The sequence below is a fragment of the Elaeis guineensis genome, chromosome 14, assembly GCF_000442705.2.
Source record: "Elaeis guineensis isolate ETL-2024a chromosome 14, EG11, whole genome shotgun sequence".
Taxonomy (NCBI): domain Eukaryota; kingdom Viridiplantae; phylum Streptophyta; class Magnoliopsida; order Arecales; family Arecaceae; genus Elaeis; species Elaeis guineensis.
The window spans coordinates 63,874,911-63,897,709 of NC_026006.2; the positions used below are offsets into that span (position 1 = coordinate 63,874,911).

Below are 22,799 nucleotides of genomic sequence, written 5' to 3' on the forward strand. Positions count from 1 at the left end.
GGAATTTCCTAAGAACCCCACCACATCCCCTCCCCCTCCCTCTTGGTCCCAATCCATCAACACCTATTACTTCCTCACCAGCAGACACCATCCTCCCCCAATATATATACTATGAAATCAATAATGCTAGCACCCAACGCCTCTCCAAATCTCTCCCCTCAGCGGACAGTATGACTATTGTGGAAGTGATGCCGGAGCAAAACCATCCAGGGATCTCCATTCTGAGTTGGGAAACCGGCTCTCCCCAACACAAAAGGTACCCTTTTCAGTACATTTCTAGTGTTCATTTTAGCTAAGGAATTAGCAAATGGTAACATAGTCTTTAATTTGTTGTCACCTCCTCTAATTATCGAATCTCGAATCTTATTAATATAAATATACGTACTATGCCTTGGTTTAGTAATATCAGATCATACCGATGGATAGTTTACGGCTACCATTTCACGTTGGGGTGTAGCCAGAATATTTTGTGTTCAGAGATTGATGGCTTTCTTTCTGTCCATAGACTGGAAGGAAAGGTGGCCATAGTGACGGGCGGCGCCCGCGGCATCGGCGAAGCCACCGTCCGCCTCTTCGTCCGCCACGGCGCCAAGGTCGTCATCGCCGACATCGAGGACTCCCTCGGCGAGTCCCTGGCCGCCTCCCTCGCCCCCTTGGCCACCTTCGTCCACTGCGACGTCGGCTCCGAGCCCGACGTCGAGCGGCTGGTGGACCGCACCCTGGGGCGCTACGGGCGGCTCGACGTCCTCGTCAACAACGCCGGCGTGCTCGGCCGGCAGGCACGCGCGGCCAAGAGCATCATGGCGCTCGACGCCGACGAGCTGGACCGGGTGATGCGCGTCAACGTGCGGGGCGCGGCGCTGGGGATGAAGCACGCGGCGCGGGCGATGGTGGCCGGGGGCCGGGTGGGGAGCATCGTGTCGGTGGCGAGCGTGGCCGGGGTGATGGGGGGGATGGGCCCACACGCGTACACGGCGTCGAAACACGCGCTGGTGGGCCTCACCAAGAACGCCGCGTGCGAGCTGGGGGCGCGGGGGATCCGGGTGAACTGCGTCTCGCCGTTCGGGGTGGCCACCCGCATGCTGGTGGACGCATGGCGGGACGGCGAGGAGGGGGTGGATCTCGGGACTCCGAGCGAGGAGGAGGTGGAGAAGATGGAGGAGTTCGTGAGGGGGCTGGCGAATCTCAAAGGGCCGACGCTGACGGCGAGGGATGTCGCCGAGGCGGCGCTGTACCTGGCGAGCGACGAGGCCAAGTATGTCAGTGGGCACAACCTTGTGGTGGATGGAGGTGTCACCACCTCAAGAAATCTTATTGGATTGTAGTTAGGACGAATGATTCCAAAAAAACGTTATTTAAGGAGCAATGGGTTTGTTTCAATGGAAGAAACTCTATTTTCAACTTCTTTTATGATCCATTATAAAAGGGGAAAAAAAAAAACTACAGGTCTCTGCACAAGCACAGATTCCCATCTTTTTCTCTGATTTCATTTGCAAAGTGGAATCTTAATAGTATTTCCATATGATTTTGATGGAACAAAAGCCAATTCCTAATAAGTAATAGGCAGTTACCACTTTGAAGACTGTGATAGATATAGAGTAATTGTCGCAATCTAGAATCTCATCCAAAAATACTAATCGGAAGGTATTATTTAGATTTTTTAGTCCATATAAGTATTCAAGATCTTTTCAGTAAATAATCAATATAGAATTAAGTATATGCTCATACGGATCCTCACATACTCTTCTTCTTTAAGTCCTAGTATTTTCATCAAGCTAAAGATCTAAATCTATATTTTTATTCACAAAAATCATGATTGGCTCGTGGTCAACTGCATTGAATCCGTACTACAGTATCCCTTAATCCACAGATTATGGACCGGATCAACTTTGATATCATTTGTCCCAATTCAGAATCTCATCTAAAAAGACTAGTCGAAGATATTATTTGGATTCTCTAACTTTGTATAAGTATCTAAGATCTTCTTAACGAATAACTGATATGGAACCAAATATACGCTTGCACAGATCCTCATAATAATGACATATTCTCTTTTAGAAAATTGCTTGTTTGATTTGTTCAAGTTGGATCAACCCTAGAGGAAACAAATTTGTTGCTTATTTTAATGCATAATGAGATAAATAGAAAACAATTGGTTGATGATTGATGAACCAACCAGACACTTAAGAGCAATGTAAAACTAACATTAATTCATGATGACTGTTTCCTGAAGCCATAGCTTATTGTATAAGCAGATTTCCTTGTGCTGTGAAAGTTTTACGGTTAATTGCCTTGTCTACGATCCAATTGTTGATCATAATTCATTTAAAAAATTCTACATACAAGTAACATGGCAAACTAAATGAAGAAGACAGGAAGAAAAGAAGAAAAGGAAAAGATAGAATACTTCTCATTTCAAGTTCTCTTCAATGTATTTATTCAGCTTACTTCAACATCTTGAAGCACCTTGACCATTTATAAGCCATTTATAGGTTCTTAGCTATTGCTACCGATCTCTCTGCCTAAGGTTGGATGCCGAGGTACATGTGGATGAGGTGGAACCGCAGTTGGAGCTTCATTCGAACACCTACAAAATAAGTCCACACCGAGGTGGTGTTCTCCGATATAGACCCTCCGATGCTCAAGTCGGGAGATTGAAGAACAATGAGAGAAGAAAAGGAGTGATTACATACCTTAGAGGGTCTCGGAGTCTTAATTTATAGGAGAAAAATTTGAGTCATATCTGTCTCGAAATCTTGATGATTTTCAGATTTGTTGTATAGATTAATTCAAAAATTTTTTTTCTGTTATCGGAGATTTGATCGTGGAGAAGTTTTTACCTCATCTTAACTTTTCTAATTTGAAGGAAGGACGGATTTGTTGGTGGGAGAAATAATTCGGCCACTGCTGATCTAGGATTGGTCGTCCAAGCCAACCTTCAGTAGATCGTCATGATCGAGGTATTGGAGTTCGTGGAGCGAATACTTATCCTCTTGCAGATAGGAATAGATCGATCAGGTACGAGCTACATCAAGTTGTCCAAAACCAAGGTCATGGAGATAGATAATGTAGACATCGATATCTGGATGATCCGAGATATGTCGGTCGAGGGCGATCTAAAATAGATCATCCGAAGACGAAGAACTAAGATTCATTGATGACGGGATATCTGACTACTCGTCATATCTACGTTCGTGTTGAGTCGTCTTTCTTCCATATCTCAATCAGAATCATAGATTTCTCAACCGAGGCCGAGGTGCAGATCTACAAAACTAACTATCATTGTACTTCAAATTTGGCAAGTTCATTGTATCACTTTTTAACTTATACAAATGCCTGAAGACATCTTGTTTAGATGCCACTAAAGTAACATTTGATAATTACTAGAAGTAGCTACACAAGCTCTTCCAGCGAAAATGCAAGCCAACAACTTAAGAATTCAAGATCTTGTACATTTGTGGAGCTGTCATGGCATCAGACTCCACTACGATATTGCAGATTGACCAGATCAAATAGTAAATTTATCAAGGTGATGGAATCATCCTCAAGGAAGGAAAAATGCTGAAGAAAATGGGCTGGCTAGTCTAGGAAGGCTTTGCCTAGTGTTTGAGTTTCAAAGTTTAGCCAAGGCCCTGGGAATTATTAAGTCAAAAAATCGCACCCAAAGCAAGGTACTTGGTAATCCCTAGTTGCAGCCTTATATTAAGTTATTAGGAAAAGTTTGTGAAAAAGAGGCAGCTCATGACCACAGTCTCGATGCACATTAGCTCTAGGGGTTGGTGTTTTTTTTTTTTTTTTAAAAAAAAGCCATGGTGGATGGCTCCAGTTCACTAACAGGAAAACATTCAAAAGGTGCAGTCAAAAGTGAGGAACGTACGGACTACCTAATTTTCCTAATCTCAATCTTCCGTTAGGAGAAGTCCCATTAGTTAGAAACAAAAAGTTTCAGATAATCTATCTCTCGTTCTCATTTTTTATTTTCAAAAAAGATGGATATTAATTAAAAGCAACTGACAACCTTCCATCTCGACTGCCGTTCTGCTTCAATAGAAAATTGTGGAGGCTGTGCATGAGTCTCTCAAGTTGCATACAACTTGGAGATTTTAGAAGCAAGAGCGGAAATAGTTTAAGGACAGCTCAAAGTACAAGATTTTATTTTATTTTATTTTTTTGGGTACAAAAGCGGGGTCAGCAGACCCCAAGAGAAGAAAAAGCAACAGAATACCAACCAAACCTGAAGATAATAGTTAGAATACTTTATGTGATGCATTGAATCCTCCAGCCCATAACTATACAGTTAGACAACGATGGCTTGGAGCACCATATTCCCGTTTTCTTGGGGAGACGTGACTGCATACCCAATAAATATTAAGGATTATAATAGCTTCAGTATTCAAGGTTGATGACTTAATAATGTTTTTTTTAAGTGAGAAGAGTCATTATTCTATTAGTACGAACATTGGAGTTAGTTATGCGGGATTTGGGTTCATCAGGCTTAAGAGAAATGGAGCTTTCACACTAACGAGAGGGTCAAGGATCTCGGTCTTCAACACTGGGTTCTTACTGAAGGTCATAACAAGACCCTGCTGGTGATTCTGCTATCTCCTTTCCGACAAAGAAACACTTCTTTTGGTTTCTCTAGCAGAGCTCCGCAAGCACATACCACAGATATTTGATGCCAACAATGACGGACTTATAATCAAAGACCAACTACTTGTTGCATGTTTACAATCACATCGACTGATGAAATATTTAAGATACAACGCAGCTCTGACAACCACTAATCATAGGTTAATGTGCTGTTGGTGCTGCACTTGATGAGAAAGGAAATGAAACCCAAAGGGTTCCAATGATATATCGACATTAGTTATAGTTCCATAGTCATGCAGAAGGGGATTTGGATACATTACATCCACAGCATATGCCATAAAACAGGCGAGTCTTATATGAACTGTGTCCACGATGCTGAATTGAAGATCAAGAAATTCATGTTCATAGGTTGCATGGCACCGACACCTGAAAGTTGATTACATCACAACCATACAAGAATATAGCAAAATGTAAGCTAACATAACCAAAATTGTGCTTGCATTTTGCTGAGATCAACAGAGTCATCAGAGGATGAAAAAAAAAAAAAAACACTTCTCTCTACTTGAAATTTAAGATTTATTAAATATAGAACAAGAGAAGAGAAGGATACATAAAACCATCAGACCCAGTATTTGAACTGCTAAAAGTGACCAAAAAGACAGCCTCCATAACATCATACAAACACCAATAATCATTAAAAGATATCATGACTCTAAAAACTTCCATTTTTTGGTAGTGACAATAGACTTTCTTTGCCACTCCCTTTGTGTCATTCCCTTTTTCATGCCCACAGACAATGGGGATGTTTCTGAAGCAAACCTTCTTGAGGCTCAGTATGATGGCAAGCAGCTTTACACCATATGATCGTTTTGAGATTTAATGCAGGCAATGCAGGTTCTTCGCATATGCAGCAAAGTTCTGAAATATGTTTGCTTATGATTGCATTGCACAGGATATAGCACTGCTTGAAAATCAGATATATGAGCCCTTTCTGCACCAATCTCACAGTATATCCACATGAGTAAGCATTTCTCTGCAATTTTTTTTTCTCTTGTCCAATTCATAGCGTGTCATACATATAGGATGCCAGCTTCAAGAACTGCTTATTTCTTTGCCATTGGTTGCAGCACACAAGGCCTTCCACACTGGAACCAACATTTTCACAGGTGGTTGCAATTCCTGCAGGTTTAATTCAAGCTCTTTAAAAGTTATAAAATACCCCAAGAATGCTTGATGTATGAAATCAATCATGCATGGTAAGAGAGAACCATGATTTACCTAGAAAATTAGCAACAGATTCTCTTCGCCACATAGCATCAAAGCCAAACTCCAGTAACAAGTTACAGGGGTCACGCATTCATTTAATACTGGTCTTAGAATCTTCCCTATGGGGACAAAGCGGTGGATGACTGTCACGTCCCGAACCCAACACCCGGGTCAGATACGTGATGGCCGCACACTCCTTAGAGCAAGCCCTAAAGAATATGCAAGGTCAAATTAAATCGTTACAACCTTAACATCCATAATAATTAATTTCAACAATAATTCGTAAAACCTTGCATAATTACAAATTAAATTTCTTCAATTCTCTGATCAAATACTATGACACTCTATTTATCCTTATGCTTACCCGTAAATCCAAGCCATAGCCAATCATAAGCATCCTGTAACTCTGAGAAGAAAAAAAAAATGAAGGGGTGTGAGCTTTACAGCCCAATAAAAATTTTCATATCACACCAATATAATAATATAATCTGAAAATAAAGATAAGCAATAATACATAAAAGTCGATGTTCACTGTCCAAAATACTGCAAACATTTATAGATTATCTGTTTCATCAAAAGAGATGCATCATCATATGTTAATAAGAGAAACAATTTTATTCAACGATTATTTCACGTCTTATCTTTCTATTTTCTTCTATTATCACATCGTCTTTAATCCTTTTCTTTTTGGCTTTAGCTTTAGCTTTGGCTGTGGCTTTGGCTTTGGACTACCAGAATCATGCGACGATCTTTTATTCGGATCGATTTCTGTGATCTTCCTCGGATCGAAATATTCATGATCTTTCTCGGATCAAAGTGGCCATGATCTTTCTCGGATCAAATCATTCATGATCTTTCTCGGATCAGATTCTTCATGATCTTTCTCAGATCATATTCTTCCACATATAAGCCTGTGGGGGCTGTCCCAGGCATAAGCTCCTGGCAAGCTATTCCACATGACAAGGCCAGTCCAAACCATATTTCTCTTTCTTTTCATTTTCATGAAATTATAATATTTGACTTCATTAATCAATTCAAATTTTGCAATGTAATAAATATGTCATACCCATATAATCATGCCATCAATCGCTGATACATAGTATTGATATAACATACTCATGCTCAAAATCACATAAATAGATAACAGTGTCTCAGATATAACAAATTCATCGATCTTAAATCCAACGATGCAAAATCAATGAGATAAAACCAACGGTAAAATAATATATATAATGATGATCATGTACAGAGATTCTTATCTTTACCCGTGACTGATCCAAGCACAGAAATCAATGTTCTTCTTTGATTTATGAATTTCTTTAACAAAATATTTCACTCGATATCATATGCAGATAATCATCTCTTCATGACCCTGATCAATATAAAAATCATATATGGAGAAAATTATCGATAATCGATCCTAATAACATAAATTGAGGACTTCTCTCAAGATTAACCAAAATTAGAATTTATCCACGTATTGGATCCTCCACTGATCCATAAGACTTCTAGAGAGAGAAAATCCATGAAGAGAGAGAAAATTCTAGAGAGAGAAAGTAGAGAGAGAATCTTCGTATCCTTTTGATGAGGCAATCATGGTTGAGATCATCAGAGGTCCTATCAGGATGACTTAATATGAATCAAATGTTATAAATTTTGAAGAGGATCGGACTGAGATCAGATCTACTGCATGAATTTCGGAGCAATCTCAAATTATCATATTTTTATTTCAAATTTATCTTAGGGTCTGTGATACAATCAGAGAGAGAGAGTAGAAGATTCTAGAGAGATAAAATTCACAAAAAGAGAGAAAGATCTAGAGAGAGAAAATAGAGAGAGAATCTAGAGAGACAAACTAGAGAGAGAAGGTAGAGAGGAGAGAGGAAAGAGAGAGAAAGGAGGGAGAGAAAAATTCTCTCTTCTTCTTCTTCTTCTTTTTTATTTTTGTTTTGTTTTCTTTTTTTTTCTTTTCCTTTTTCTCTTTTTCCTTTTCCTTTTCTTTTCTTTTCTTTTCTTCTTCTTCTTCTTCTTTTCTTCTTCTTTTCCCGTGCTTCCTTTGGCCGAAACAGGAGATCTTTAATCCCCTCATTGGTTGGCCGGCCGATGGCGCAGCCGGCATGGGACAGCCGTCGGCAGGAGGGGAGGCGATCCGGTGGCAAGAGGGGAACCAAACCGGTGGTCGGCGGTGACCACCGGCGACGGAAAAACGATAAAAAAAAAGATTTCTTCCGCAACAAAATTCGACGACTCCGATCACCGGCGAGCGTGCACATCGGCACGGAAAGGAGGGGAGAGAAGAGAGGAAGGGGAGGAGGCTTACCTCCATCGCCGGCGAAGCTTTTCCGACGAGAAATTGGACGGCACAGGGATGATCTTTCACGGTGGATTTTCCGCCGATTGCCGCCGATTGAGCTTAAAATTTTCAATGGAAAGGAGAGAGGAGGGATCTCCTCCTTAAATAGGGCCGGAGGGAGCTCGTCTCCGACTCCGATTGGGAGCCGGCGAGAGGAGGAAGAAGACTCCTTCTTCCCTGTTTTCCTTTTTTTTTTTGTATGGCTTTGGGCTTTTGGGCTTGATCCAGGGTTCAAAGTGGGCCGGGGTGTTACATTCTCCCCCCTTCAAATAATTTCGTCCTCAAAATTAAGTTATGTTGTTTGAGATATATTCTAAAAATATATATATACATGCATCATGTCTTTTATTTCTCATGATCTTGTTATAACAAAAATTATTTGAAATTTCAAACTCATCCCTTCTTATTGATTTCTCAACTTTTTCGAAGAACCGTAACATTTTAGACTTGTATTAATATACCACTATTATTTATCTAATACATTCCACTCGAAATTCATAATTATCTCAGACTATCTTTGATAGAAAAATAAATAAAGGTCAAACATCGGGCACTCTTCACAATCATCGATTTCTTTCTTCTCTTGACCTTCCAACAAATTTTATATGTAATCTCTCATCTTAAGAAAACTTCAATCTTCTATATCAGTCCAAGTAATAATATTAAATTTTTTAAAAATATGAGATGTATGTCAGGACATTCTAAGTTTGAACTAATATCAGAACTATCAAGCTGTTAATAAACTTGAGATATCTAGAATTTCTTGGCATTATCTACAATGAAATGATCTACTGACAAAAATTATCCGGTTATGATCAAATTAGATCAAAATTTATAGCATCCTTTCATTATCAATAAAATCCTTCTTTATTTGCAACTAATGTATTTTATCATAATATCTTTTAATTTAAAAGATTAATATTTCTAATCAATTTAATCCACCCTACTTTTGCTGCGCACTTTGATATTAATTTATCAAATTATATAAGTCTATCAAATATAAAAATATCTTTATATGTTAGATCAATCCAGGATAGATCCAACTTTTAAATTTCATATAAGACTTAGGGCAAAATTTTAAGTTTCTTCATCTTTACTACCTTTGGGCATAGTATATAAAAATTAAATTTTGATCAACTTCCTATATTTGAAATCATTGTATAAGTTTCATCACTTTTCAAGAATCCAACATGTCTAGAATCGATTGGAGTTAACCTTAGATTTACCTTACAATCATTTAGATAATTTTTAAATCAATCTTCTTTTTTAAAAGAATTAATTCTAACTTGACAAACTAGAAGAACTCAAACCAACATCCTTAAGTAGAATCAACTTGATTATTTCTTATAGAGCTCTCTTCATCACAACCCTTAATATTAATCGATAAATTCATACAAAATCTTTCCCTTGTATAAGTCATTCAAAATTTAACACTAACAAGATGTCTTAATTAAATTTAAAAATCCAAACTTTGACTTGAATAATTAATACACTTCACTATCTTCAACAATCATAAGAAAAATAAAAAAAAATCTAATCCAAAGATAGTAATACGAATTATTATAACCTGTATATCATACTCTGATAAAATAAATTTTCTTCTTTAATTTAACAACAATATCAAAATACTTTTGACCACTCAGAAAGGTAAGCTTTTGACTTGAAATTCAATACAACTTGAAAGATCAAAGAATCATATTCAGAATATGATATTTTGAGTAACCAAAGATTTCACCAAAATGTGTATCTCATATTCTCATAAAAAAATTCAAGTATACTTTTCATCTAAGATTGAATTTTATATATGATCCTTTTATGGGTTCAGTGTTCAAAAATATTTCTCTCTCATATGATGTAATTTCTTCTTAGACCATACCCTAATTAACTTTCTTTGATAAGTCCAAATTCATAATGCTCACTCAATTATCATCGAAATTAAAAAATATATCATGATCTTCAATCATATAAGTTTTACATTCCAAAATCATCTAGTATACTCAACATAACTTATCAATACCTCCCACTTTATTCCAAGGTCAACTCTTTTCATACTTAGGTCAACCTTACTAATTGAAATCTAAGATATAACTCGTCAATTTTATTATAGACATCATATACCACTTTTACATAAAGTTTCATCATAGTATTTATTGATTCAAATTCCAAATATTGATTCCTTTCTTTTATGTCAATCATGTTCCTTATGATCATAACCTAGGTTTAAATATCACTAAAGTTATAATTTCAAATAATTATAATCTTAAGCTTAAATACCACTTAAATCATATTCTCTAATGATCATAACCTAAATTGTAATATCATTCTATCATACCTTTAATGACCATAATCTTAAACTCTGATATTATCAATCATACTCTATTGATTATAATCCAAAAATTTTGATATCACTTATATGACAATCCCTAGTGACCTTAAACTTTCTGTCATATCCTAATCACTTGTATCATTGTCTCCAAATAAACGTAACTTAAGCTCTAAGCTCAGATGCCACTCTGTCACATCCTACTGATCTTACATAAAGTTTTAATATCTCTTCATAATCTCTAGTGATCTTAAACCTAAGCTTTGATATTATTCTATCACATCCTAATCATTTATATCGTAATCTCCAATGATCATAACCTATGCTCTGATACCATTCTGTCACGCCCCGAACCCAACACCCGGGTCGGATACATGATGGCCGCACACTCCTTAGAGCAAGCCCTAAAGAATATGCAAGGCCAAATTAAATCGTTACAACCTTAACATCCATAACAATTAATTTCAACAATAATTCGTAAAATCTTGCATAATTATAAATTAAATTTCTTCAATTCTCTGATCAGATACTATGACACTCTATTTATCCTTATGCTCACTCGTAAATCCAAGCCATAGCCAATCATAAGCATCCTGTAACTCTGAGAAAAAAAAATGAAGGGGTGTGAGCTTTACAGCCCAGTAAAAATTTCCATATCACACCTATATAATAATATAATCTGAAAATAAAGATAAGCAATAACACATAAAAGTCAATATTCACTGTCCAAAATACTGCAAATATTTATAGATTATCTGTTTCATCAAAAGAGATGCATCATCATATGTTAATAAGAGAAACAATTTTATTCAACGATTGTTTCATGTCTTATCTTTCTATTTTCTTTTATTATCACATCGTCTCTAATCCTTTTCTTTTTGGCTTTAGCTTTAGCTTTGGCTTTGGCTCTGGCTTTGGACTACCAGGATCATGCGACGATCTTTTATTCGGATCAATTTCTGTGATCTTCCTCGGATCGAAATATTCATGATCTTTCTCGGATCAAAGTGGCCATGATCTTTCTCGGATCAAATCATTTATGATCTTTCTCGGATCAGATTCTTCATAATCTTTCTTGGATCATATTCTTCCACATATAAGCCTGTAGGGGCTGTCCCAGGCATAAGCTCCTGGCAAGCTATTCCACATGACAAGGCCAGTCCAAACCATATTTCTCTTTCTTTTCATTTTTATGAAATTATAATATTTGACTTCATTAATCAATTCAAATTTTGTAATGTAATAAATATGTCATATCCATATAATCATGCCATCAATCGCTGATACATATGTATTGATATAACATACTCATGATCAAAATCACATAAATAGATAACAGTGTCTCAGATATAACAAATTTATCGATCTCAAATCCAACGATGCAAAATCAATGAGATAAAACCAACGGTAAAATAATATATATAATGATGATCATGTACAGAGATTCTTACCTTTATCCGTGACTGATCCAAGCACAGAAATCAATGTTCTTCTTTGATTTATGAATTTTTTTAACAAAATATTTCACTCGATATCATATGCAGACAATCATCTCTTCATGATCCTGATCAATATAAAAATCATATATGGAGAAAATTATCGATAATCGATCCTAATAACACAAATTGGGGACTTCTCTCAAGATTAACCAAAATTAGGATTTATCTAAGTATTTGGATCCTTCACTGATCCATAAGACTTTTAGAGAGAGAAAATCCATGAAGAGAGAGAAAATTTTAGAGAGAGAAAGTAGAGAGAGAAAGTGGAGAGAGAATTTTCGTATCCTTCTGATGAGGAAATCATGGTTGAGATCATCAGAGGTCCTATCAGGATGACTTAATATGAATCAAATGTTATAAATTTCGAATAGGATCGGACTGAGATCAGATCTACTGCATGAATTTCGGAGCAATCTCAAATCATTATATTTTTATTTCAAATTTATCCTAGGATCTGTGATACAATCAGAGAGAGAGTAGAAAGATTCTAGAGAGATAAAATCCACAAAAAGAGAGAAAGATCTAGAGAGAGAAAATAGAGAGAGAATCTAGAGAGAGAAACTGGAGAGAGAAGGTAGAGAGAGGAGAGAGGAAAGAGAGAGAAAGGAGGGAGAGAAAAATTCTCTCTCTCTCTTCTTCTTCTTCTTCGTCTTATTTTTGTTTTCTTTTCTTTTTCTTTTCTTTTCCTTTTTCTCTTTTTCCTTTTCTTTTTCTTTTTCTTTTTCTTTTTCTTTTTCTTCTTTTTTTTTTTTTCTTTTCTTTTCTTCTTCTTTTTTTTTTCTTTTCCCGTGCTTCTTTTGGCCGAAATAGGGGATCTTTAATCCCCTCATTGGTTGGCCGACCGACGGTACAGCCGGCATGGGACGGGCGTCGGCAGGAGGAGAGGCGATCCGGCGGCAAGAGAGGAACCAAACCGGTGGTCGGCGGTGACCACCGACGATGGAAAAATGGTAAAAAGAAAGATTTCTTCCGCAACAAAATCCGACGACTCCGATCGCCGGCGAGCGTGCACATCGGCACAGGAAGGAGGGGAGAGAAGAGAGGAAGGGGAGGAGGCTTACCTCCGTCACCGGCGAAGCTTTTCCGGTGAGAAATTGGACGGCACAGGGACGATCTTTCATGGTGGATTTTCCGGCGATTGCCACCGATTGAGCTTAAAATTTTCGATAGAAAGGAGAGAGGAGGGATCTCCTCCTTAAATAGGACCGGAGGGAGCTCATCTCCGACTCCGATTAGGAGCCGGCGAGAGGAGGAAGAAGACTCCCTTCCCTGTTTTTCTTTTTTTTTTTTTTTTTTTTTGTATGGCTTTGGGCTTTTGGGCTTGACCCAGGGTTCAAAGTGGGCCGGGGTGTTACAATGACTCTCCCACTTAATCAAGGGCAAAGAAGATTAGACAAACCATGTAAAGAGAGAAGTCTGTAAATGGCTGCAGATAGCCGTAGACTTAAAAATAAAGCTAGCTTGGATACGACCAGGTGCTGATTCAAAGAGAAAATCTTAATGTAGACCTAGAGAATCAAGGCAAATGACATCATGGCCACATGTCCTTGCTATGGACTCATAATGGAAGTCAATACCAGCATATAGATGTTACAGTACTAATAGCTTTAGAACTAAATGCATAAGAATGAAAGAAGCAGAAATTTTCTCAACTCATATGACAAGGACAGAATAAGTATTTAATGTAAGCGCTTCATTTTTTGTAGCAAAAAAGCTGAGGACATCATATTTAAATCAGCTAAGCAAAGCATTATAATTAATGTAGGACAAATGAGATTCAAACAAGAAATGGACAAAGTTGCAGTTAATCTCTATAGCTGGACCAGATTTAGATTGAATCCACAAACATATTTAGTTCACCCATCATCAAACTAAAAGGATGTTAAAATGGAGATGTGCCTCCTTATATATATACAAAGATGCATAGGAGAAGGAAATTTTTTTAAAAAAAGTAAATATTTACTATCTATTTAGTCAATCTAGAGAAAAAGCCATAGGGTGCTCTATATGTCGCTGAAATTAAATCCTGTCATCATCTTTTAGGGTGTATCATGCATTCACACCAAAGCATGGCAGTCAATTTAACAATAAGTCAATTACTAATATTCGATGAGAAATACAGAAACTTGTAAAAAGAGTAAAATTCTTGAAAGCACAAACCTATTAGTTGGGCAAACATAATCTGACTGTCAAAAAAAGGCCTCCATAGACCAAGATCAATCTCCTAGGACCTTTAATCCATAAGCCGGTAGAACAAAGCCTAAGTGGAAGGACAGGAATCCTATAAGAAGGTGCTATATGAATCAAGAATTCCTAAACTAACTATGCTTTCTTACCAGCCATAGAAATGACTGTGATTATCAAAATATTGTTTAGTAAAGAAGTGGGGAAGATGCACATCCTATAAAACACATTTTCAATCAAAGCGTTGAAATTGAAAGAAAAGTATCCATCTAATACCTATAAAGATTAGAAGGAAAGAGAAGGCTAAAGTAAGACAAAACAAGCACTATGCAAAGCTCAGCCACATTACAAATTACCTCCAAAAATGAGTTTCAAGCTGCACACCAAATGTTGGCATAATCACCACAGATTCTGCACGAATAAAACAAACTCCTAGAATCATTTAAAGGGATTGCAATAGAAAAATTTATATTATTATAACTAAAGAAAAATAAACCAAAATGAACTTCCAATGATACAAAACTCACACAGCTGACAGTTAGGCATGTTGATATATTCGCCACAGTACCAGGTATAATAAAGAAGAACATATCAAATTAACCAATTCTGGCTTCTATTCATGCTCAGTTAATTCAAGCAGGGGTGTGATGCAAAGGGTACAGTGAGAAGACTTGTTCTGAAAAACAACCACGAGAACGTTTCCATATCTCACCTTTTTTAACAGGTTTGTACTGCAAACATTTGGCAAAGAGAACACTAACAAAAATACTCCAAAAAGAGCTGGTAGATAATTCTTCCTGTAAATTAGAGGTCATGTTATACATCGGCATCACAGGCATATACTTGCACATATGAAGAAGACCATGCCTTTAGAAGTCTAAATTTATCTTGGTCTCCTACAATGAGAATACCAATCAAAGGACACCAGCCAAACAGTTGTATGGAAAATGTGGAGTACAAAATGCCGTAGGATATTGGAAATTATAAAATAAAAATGAAAAAGAGAAATTACAAGATACCTTCACCAGCAATGAGTAACAGGTATTAGCAAGAAACACGAAGATGCCCACATATGATAAGATAACCCGTGTTTTGCTCTTTTTCATAAAGATATCATGAACATCAATAGCTTGAGAAGGACCCCTTTGGTCATGATGACTATAACTATAATTTTTATGAGAAAACGAACCCCGCTGCATGCTATGTCAGTCAATATGTATCTGGAGTAGGCTACCTCTAGCTTATATAGATACCAAGAGGGAAAACCTGCAAAAGCTTAAGATGGATTAAAACTTATATAACATAAATACTTGCCCCATCAAAGCTAACATTAAAGTAGCTTCCTGAATATAAAATGCAATGATACTTCCAGGATAGGATATGCTTGAAAAAAATACTTCACATTTCAAAAATAATAGAATTATGTGAAGTGAGTAAGCGTGTGTGTGTGTGTGTGTGTGAGAAATACATGCATAAAGTTACAGATATCTCGTAAGTATATCTTATTATAGGAGAGTAGATAAATAAAGATAACATTCAAAGCATGAATGCAATATTTTTTTAAGAATAAAAAATGATTACAAAATTGGCATCCCAATATATGTGTCGGTTTGCATGAAATAGATGCTACTTGTACAAATTTGGCATCCCAATAGATAAGACTAGATAAAACTTGTCACATGGCATTTTCATGTCATAAAGGCGATGCAGCGATTACCATAAATACAATATCAGCATCCATGTTTGTCAAAGATAACCAGTGACAGGATTTCTTGCACAATATCATAAACTAAGTCACTTTGATAGCATAGAAACATTGAACAAATTCTATAAAAGTGGGTACAGAAAGAAAAGAACTATCCTTAACAGGCCTTTAGAAGCTTGCATCTTGGCATGCAGTTAACGTAGAATTTGACATCCTAAAGAGCACAAATTATGGAGAGTTTGAGAGAGGTCTGAGATGAGTTGCGAAGCCTGATTGAGTTTCTTACTACAAAAACTATTTCACTCGTGGTAACCATAGGAGGATCGGTACGGGAATTGTTTGTGCAATTCTACAGACTTCTACTGCCCCTAGGCCCTCTGCACCAGTTTCGGGACCTCCTAGATAGCTTGGACCATCCATTTCTCAACCATTCATCGGAGTAGGATCCTCTAGTAGGATCAGGAGCCATAGAGGTTGTTCATCAACCCATCACAGCCCTTACCAGCACATTTCTTTAGACTATTCATCTGATTGTGATTAGGATTATACTAGCTGTAAGTTACTAAATAGAAATATAAATTTCAAAAGGGGAAGTAGGTCCTTCTATAGTTTGTCCTACTTGAATGTTGCTAGGGCTAAGTTTCAATAAGCAATTAATGAATTAAACTTGGAGGGTACAGCTAATATATTTATCACTAAAGTTCCTTCTTAAATTTAAAATGTATCTCAAAAGATTGTTGAAATCATGGTTCCACATTTGATATCTCTCAAGAAACATATCTATGAAATCCAATATAAGCGGCTGAGATTTTACAGAATAGTGAATCATTTCTTCATATCTAATGGAGATACCGACCACCTATGACTGTAGAAGAACAAGTTGAGTTGAACCCCTAGCTTAAAAATGCCAACCATTAGCATAGGAAAAGTTTTGTGTTTGCATTTGTACATGCATCTTTGACCATCAAAAGAAGGTAGTCTTCAGCCAACCATATAAATCTCCAAGCAATGGGCTGTTCAGTTTTCTATAAACAAACTTTCCAAGACAAAAGCCTTTCCACATTGACGACTCCAACATAAGCACACCGTCACCAACATACCTGATACTGCAAATTCCATTGCATTATACTCAAAGACCTCCTTACCAAAAGCATAACCACGCTCTTGCATCCCTCCCAAAGCTTCAGCCTCATAATTAAAAGCTTATAAGCTTTCATAGATGACTTGCATCCCACTTTTCAGCATGAGGAGATCCAGAACTACACAAAGGCTCAACAAATGAAGTAATCATCCCAACACCAGCAAACCTCCCAAACACAACAACTCATCAAACATTTCAAGAGCGACTGCCACTCTTCAAACTTTCTGAAGAGCAATTGTCAAATTGTTAAAAAGTATCAATATTCAGCAAACAGTTCTTTTTGGACATATCCTTATAATATTTAAAGTATTTCTCTAAATCTCCAACTGAAATAAAATCAGAAACCAGTGTATTATAGGTCATGATTATCAGGAATCCAGCCTTTTCTCGTCCATCTTCTAAGAGACATTATAAGAATCATCTATCTAGCCAACATTTTCTAATGCCTCAATACAGTGACTGGATGTAATAGGATCAGGGCTCCACCAATCAGTTATCATCTCAGCCGCAACAATCATCCGCCATGTCAACTCATTCAATGATTGCATTATCTGACATGTTATGAATGGGTACTTCCTTTGGTTGTGTTAAAAAAAGAGCCTGCAACCTAAAAATGAGACCAACGCCAGAGACTTCAATAATACATTGAAGGACTCCAAATCACATTTAGCCCCAACCTCTTCCAATCTTTTTAAAAATTGAATTGCTTGAAAAATGACCAGCCCTTACCAAGCTATGCATTGGGATGCCCAAAGTTTCTGAATTGACTTCTATTCTATTGTTCTTCATACGGAATAATATTTCTTCCAGAAATCAAAAAAATATTTCTTTCTCCCAAACAAATCGACATTACCATCCATGCACTACCCAAATTTCCCCTATTCAGTACATAGGCAAAGATTTTCCCCTCCAAGCATGAGGAGACGATCACAAACATGAGTTTTCATCAATTCTTCGGCTAGTTTCTCAATAAAAGCGCGAGGATTCAAGGATTTAGGATCGACAGAGAAGAGATCGGAGAGCTCTTCGTCAATGAATCGTTCGGATGGCGCGGGGCCCCATTTCCAGTGGATCTGAGACGGTTATGGGGCACTCAAAGAGTCGTCGAGGAGATCTATGGAGAGAAAATGAGGGAAGGAAGATGGAGAGAAGGGAAGAGAAGGTAACTGATTCCATGGAGGGTGTGGAGAAAAATTAGAAATCTTAGGGCTCGCGACGCCACGGGACGAGAGGAAGAGAGATCAATCACAGGGTGGACATACCTTAAGCCACATATCTATTGTCTCATCAAATAGATATCTGAGCCTAACATATCTCGAACCGCATTCGCACTTTGATGTGAAAAAATTATCATCAAAAAAGACCAATAGGGTGCGGGAGTAGGGCTAGCAATCGGCCGGTTGAGTCAAGTTCGAGTCAGGTAGATCTCACATATCAAGGCCTATATGTCTTGATCCAAATTTGAGATAACCCCCAACAAATTAGAAATGACCGACTTGTAATGAACTCATTGATCTATTTAGTGCTCAAGCCCATTTAGTTGGGCTCCATATTCAATCGATACGTTATTTTTCATAATTTTTTTTGACCATTGGTACTATAACTCATCTCTTCTTTTAGGCTTAAACCATTGAATCTATGAATCTCAGATTCAGATCCCCTGCCAAAAATACTTCGATAAGAGAACCTCTTATACAGGTCCATCCTACAACTCTAAGCGTTGGCAACCATACGGACCTCAGCTCAATTTGGGCCACCGGCCTCAATCTAATCTCGAAAATCTACAATAATACATATTATTGCTGTTCATTTAGGCTAGATCGGAAGGCAGATGTCTAGTTCTTGTGCAGAGTGTCACGCCCCAAACTCGGGACATAACACGGCCATGCCACCGAAGGATGGACCCACGATAACACGAAGCCAAAATTCATCTTCTTAAATATAATAACAGGTGTATCACAAATAAATGTAATAATAAAGTTCAATTCAAATATTTAATTAAACCAAAACTGGTTCAGAGCATCTAAATCCAAAGATGAAATAATCCAAGTCTTAAAATTCATAATGACTACAATTCATAAACATAAACTGAATTCTTAGTGTAAAATTTTCAAGCTTGCTTTGCTGATCTCCAAGCCTGGATTCTCTTTCCATCAGTCCTAGCCTTATTTCTCTGTACATGAAAAAGAAAACAAAAAGAATATGAGCTACACCAGCTCAGTAAGTAGACTTTCGCTTCCTTACCGGATCAAGCATAAGTTTTCTATGATAATGCATCATTTAACAAATAACAATTATTATAAAAATAAATATTTCATAGAGCATATAATAAAACAAGTTATAAGCTCATCATGCATGCATAAATCATGTATATTTCATAATTATGAATCGTAAATCATTTTCATCATGTATTCATGTCATGTTTCAAAACATTGCTCACAGACATTCGTGCTAAGGTCACTATTATACCCGTGACAGGATCATGTTTCTTAATCGACAGAGTTCTTAATTCATGTGCCAACTTTATACCCACTGGCAGGGCCATATTTCGTATGGATGCTAGCTCCGGATGTCGACCTTCTCAAAGAGATTCATTCATAGCTATCTGAGAGCCTTTGAAATCATTATATCTTTTTCTTAAAGCATACATATATATAGATGGAAAAATAATAAAATTCATGCTTCATAATCATGCTATTTTCATAAGACATATTCATGAAATCAATGCTCATAATAAAATATGCTTTTTCATATCACATATGCCAATCCTTATTTTATGAAAAATTATGATTTCATCAATAGTAATTCTTTGTATAAAAATATGATCATTTAAAAATAAATAAAGAGCATAAGATCTACTTACTTCGATCGTCCTGGACCTTTTAATCTTCCTTAAAAGAATCGAACAGTCCTATTTAAAATATTAAATCATCAATAAATTTTATTTCATATATTTAATAAAATTTTATAATATAAAGAATTGACCGATATGATGATCAATCCAATAAATCTCTTCCTTCGGCTCTAAACCGATTTAAGGTCATAGATCCCTAGGAGTGGAGAAGGTGGCCTAATAGGGGATTCATAGGACTTCTTAGAGAAAAAAAATTTTTAGAGAGAGAAAGTAGAGAGAGAAAGAGTCCAATTCTAGAGAGAGAAAGATTTTAGAGAGGGATGAGAGAAACATCCTTTCATGTGTATTATTATTATTATTATTTATTATTATTATTATTATTATTATTATATAAATATATATTTTTCTTTTCTTTTCTTTTTCTTTTTTTTTCTTTTCCCTTTTTCTTTTCTTTTTCTTTTCTTTTTCCTTTTCTTTCCTTTTTCCTTTTCTTTTCTTTTCTTTTCTTTTTTTTTCCTTTTTTCCCGTGGCCTTCTTTGGCCGAAACAGGGGACCTAGAGGTCCCCGTACCCTTTGACCGACTGTTCGTAGCCACCCCCGATCATGACGGTGGCCGACGGCGAGGGGAGAGCTTTTCGAATTTGGAGGGGCCAAGGTCGGCGGTCGTGGTGATCGTCGGTGCTGGAAAATCAGGAAAAAGAAGAGACCGAACAGGGGTTTTCTTTTCCGACAAAATTCGACGACACCTGTCGCCAACAATCGTGCCCACAAGCACGAAAAAGAAGGGAGAGAAGAGAGGAAGAGGAAGGAGGCCTTACCACAGCCTCCGATGACCCCCACTTGCGTGAAATCGCGATGAGCACGAGTCGAGGGGCCGCGGCTTCAATCAAAAAAAATCGGAGAGGAACTCCGACGATCATCGATGACTGATGGATCTACTCTTAGAGGAGAGGAGGGGGGTTCTTATAAAGCTCGTCCTAGGATCTTTTAATGGCCCTAGGACTCCGATTCCTGATCGAAACCGGAGAAGAGGAAGACTCCGATTGGGAGTCTTCCTCCCTATTTTTTTTTTTTAATGGGCTTAGTGGGCTTTTGGCCCATCGGGCTGGGTTATCACATTCTACCCTCCTTAAAAAAAATTTCGTCTTCGAAATTTAACATACCTTCATTTTCAAATAAGTATGGATATCTCATCTTCATATCATCTTCAAGCTCTCAAGTGGCCTCTCTCTCTTCATGATTACTCCAATGAATCTTTACATACGGAATGATACGCCGTCTTAGAACTTGCTCTTTTCGATCAATAATTTGGAGGAGAAATTCTTCATAGGTTAGATCTTCATGAACTTACAATGGCTCGTACTTTATCACACTGTTTGGATCAGGTATAAACTTTCTCAGTAGTGAAACATGAAAGACATTGTGCACTTTGGATAAATCAAGTAGTAAGGCTAGTTCGTAAGCAACATCTCCTACTCGATTTAAAATTTCAAAAGGTCCAATATATCGCGGACTCAGCTTGCCGTGTCTCCCAAACCTCATGACACCCTTAGTAGGTGATACTTTTAAAAAAATATGATCACCGACCTGAAATTCTAATTCTCTTCTTTTTCTATCTGCCCAACTCTTCTGTCTATCCTGTGCTGCCTTGAGTCTTCTCTTGATTAGATAAATTTTATCTCTAGCATCTTGAACTAACTCGGGACCTATTAATTTCTTTTCACCTACTTCATCCCAATACAGAGGGGATCTACACTTTCTTCCATATAGGACTTCATAGGATGCCATCCGGATACTAGAATGAAAACTGTTGTTATATGCAAATTCAATCAATGTCACATGATTATCCCAATATCCTCCGAAGTCCAAAGCACAAGCTCTTAACATATCCTCAAGAGTTTGAATTATCCTTTCAGATTGGCCATCGGTCTAGGGATGGAATGCAGTACTAAGCCTCAATTATATCCCCAAAGCATCTTGAAAACTTTTCCAAAATCTAGATACGAATCGTGGATCTCGATCAGACACAATACTTATTGGAACACCGTACAGACGTATAATTCCATCAATATACATCTGGGCTAACTTATCAAGTGGAGTGTCAACTCGAAAAGATAGAAATGAGCTAATTTAGTAAGTCGATCAACAATCACCCACACTGCATCATTTTTTCTTGTTGTTCTTGGAAGTCCAGTAACGAAATCCATCGTGATATGCTCCCATTTTCATTCTGGTATCTCTAATGGTCTTAGCAAACCAGCAGATCTTTGATGTTCGGCTTTCACTTGCTGGCATACCAAGCATTGAGATACAAACCGAGCTATCTCCTGCTTCATTCCATTCCATCAGAAGAGTTGTTTTACATCTCTATACGTCTTTGTACTACCGGGATGAAAGGAGAAACAGAATTTATGGGCTTCTTTCAAATTTTTTTTTTTAGTTCAGGATCTCTTGGTATACATAATCTGTTCCCAAAATAAAGAGTTCCATCTGTATGTAGCCTAAACTCAGTTCGTAGCCCTTTCTCCTTATCCTTCTTAAACTGACATAAATGAATATCACTTTGTTGGGCTGCTTTTATCTGTTCGATCAATGCTGGTTGTACCATTAAATTTGCTAACACATTCTTAACATCAGTACAAGTCACTTCAATTTGTAAATCTTCAAGATCTCTCAGAATTTGTTGCTGAAAGGATAGCAGAGTCATCACATTCGCTGAAGACTTCCTACTAAGTGTATCTGCCACCACATTGGCTTTTCCAGGGTGATATTTAATATTTAAATCATAATCTTTTAATAGTTCAAGCCACCTTCTTTGCCTCATGTTCAACTCTTTTTGAGTAAATAAGTATTTCAAGCTTTTATGATCAGTAAAGATTTCATA

The 22,799-nt window shown here is 37.2% G+C and overlaps 1 protein-coding gene and 2 pseudogenes across 1 annotated transcript; 1 reads left to right on the forward strand and 2 right to left on the reverse strand.

Moving 5' to 3' along the window:
- The first annotated feature begins 60 nt into the window (after nucleotides 1–60).
- On the forward strand, nucleotides 61–1,477 carry LOC105057173 (sex determination protein tasselseed-2). The gene is made up of 2 exons (XM_010939665.4): nucleotides 61–256; nucleotides 506–1,477. The coding sequence occupies exons 1-2, from the start codon at nucleotides 171–173 to the stop codon at nucleotides 1,323–1,325; spliced, it is 906 nt and encodes a 301-aa protein (XP_010937967.1). The 5' UTR covers nucleotides 61–170; the 3' UTR covers nucleotides 1,326–1,477.
- A 3,739-nt stretch (nucleotides 1,478–5,216) lies between these two features.
- On the reverse strand, nucleotides 5,217–15,679 carry LOC105057364 (uncharacterized; annotated as a pseudogene).
- Nucleotides 15,680–16,736: 1,057 nt separating this feature from the next.
- Nucleotides 16,737–17,424, reverse strand: LOC109506587 (uncharacterized; annotated as a pseudogene).
- Nucleotides 17,425–22,799: the final 5,375 nt, after the last annotated feature.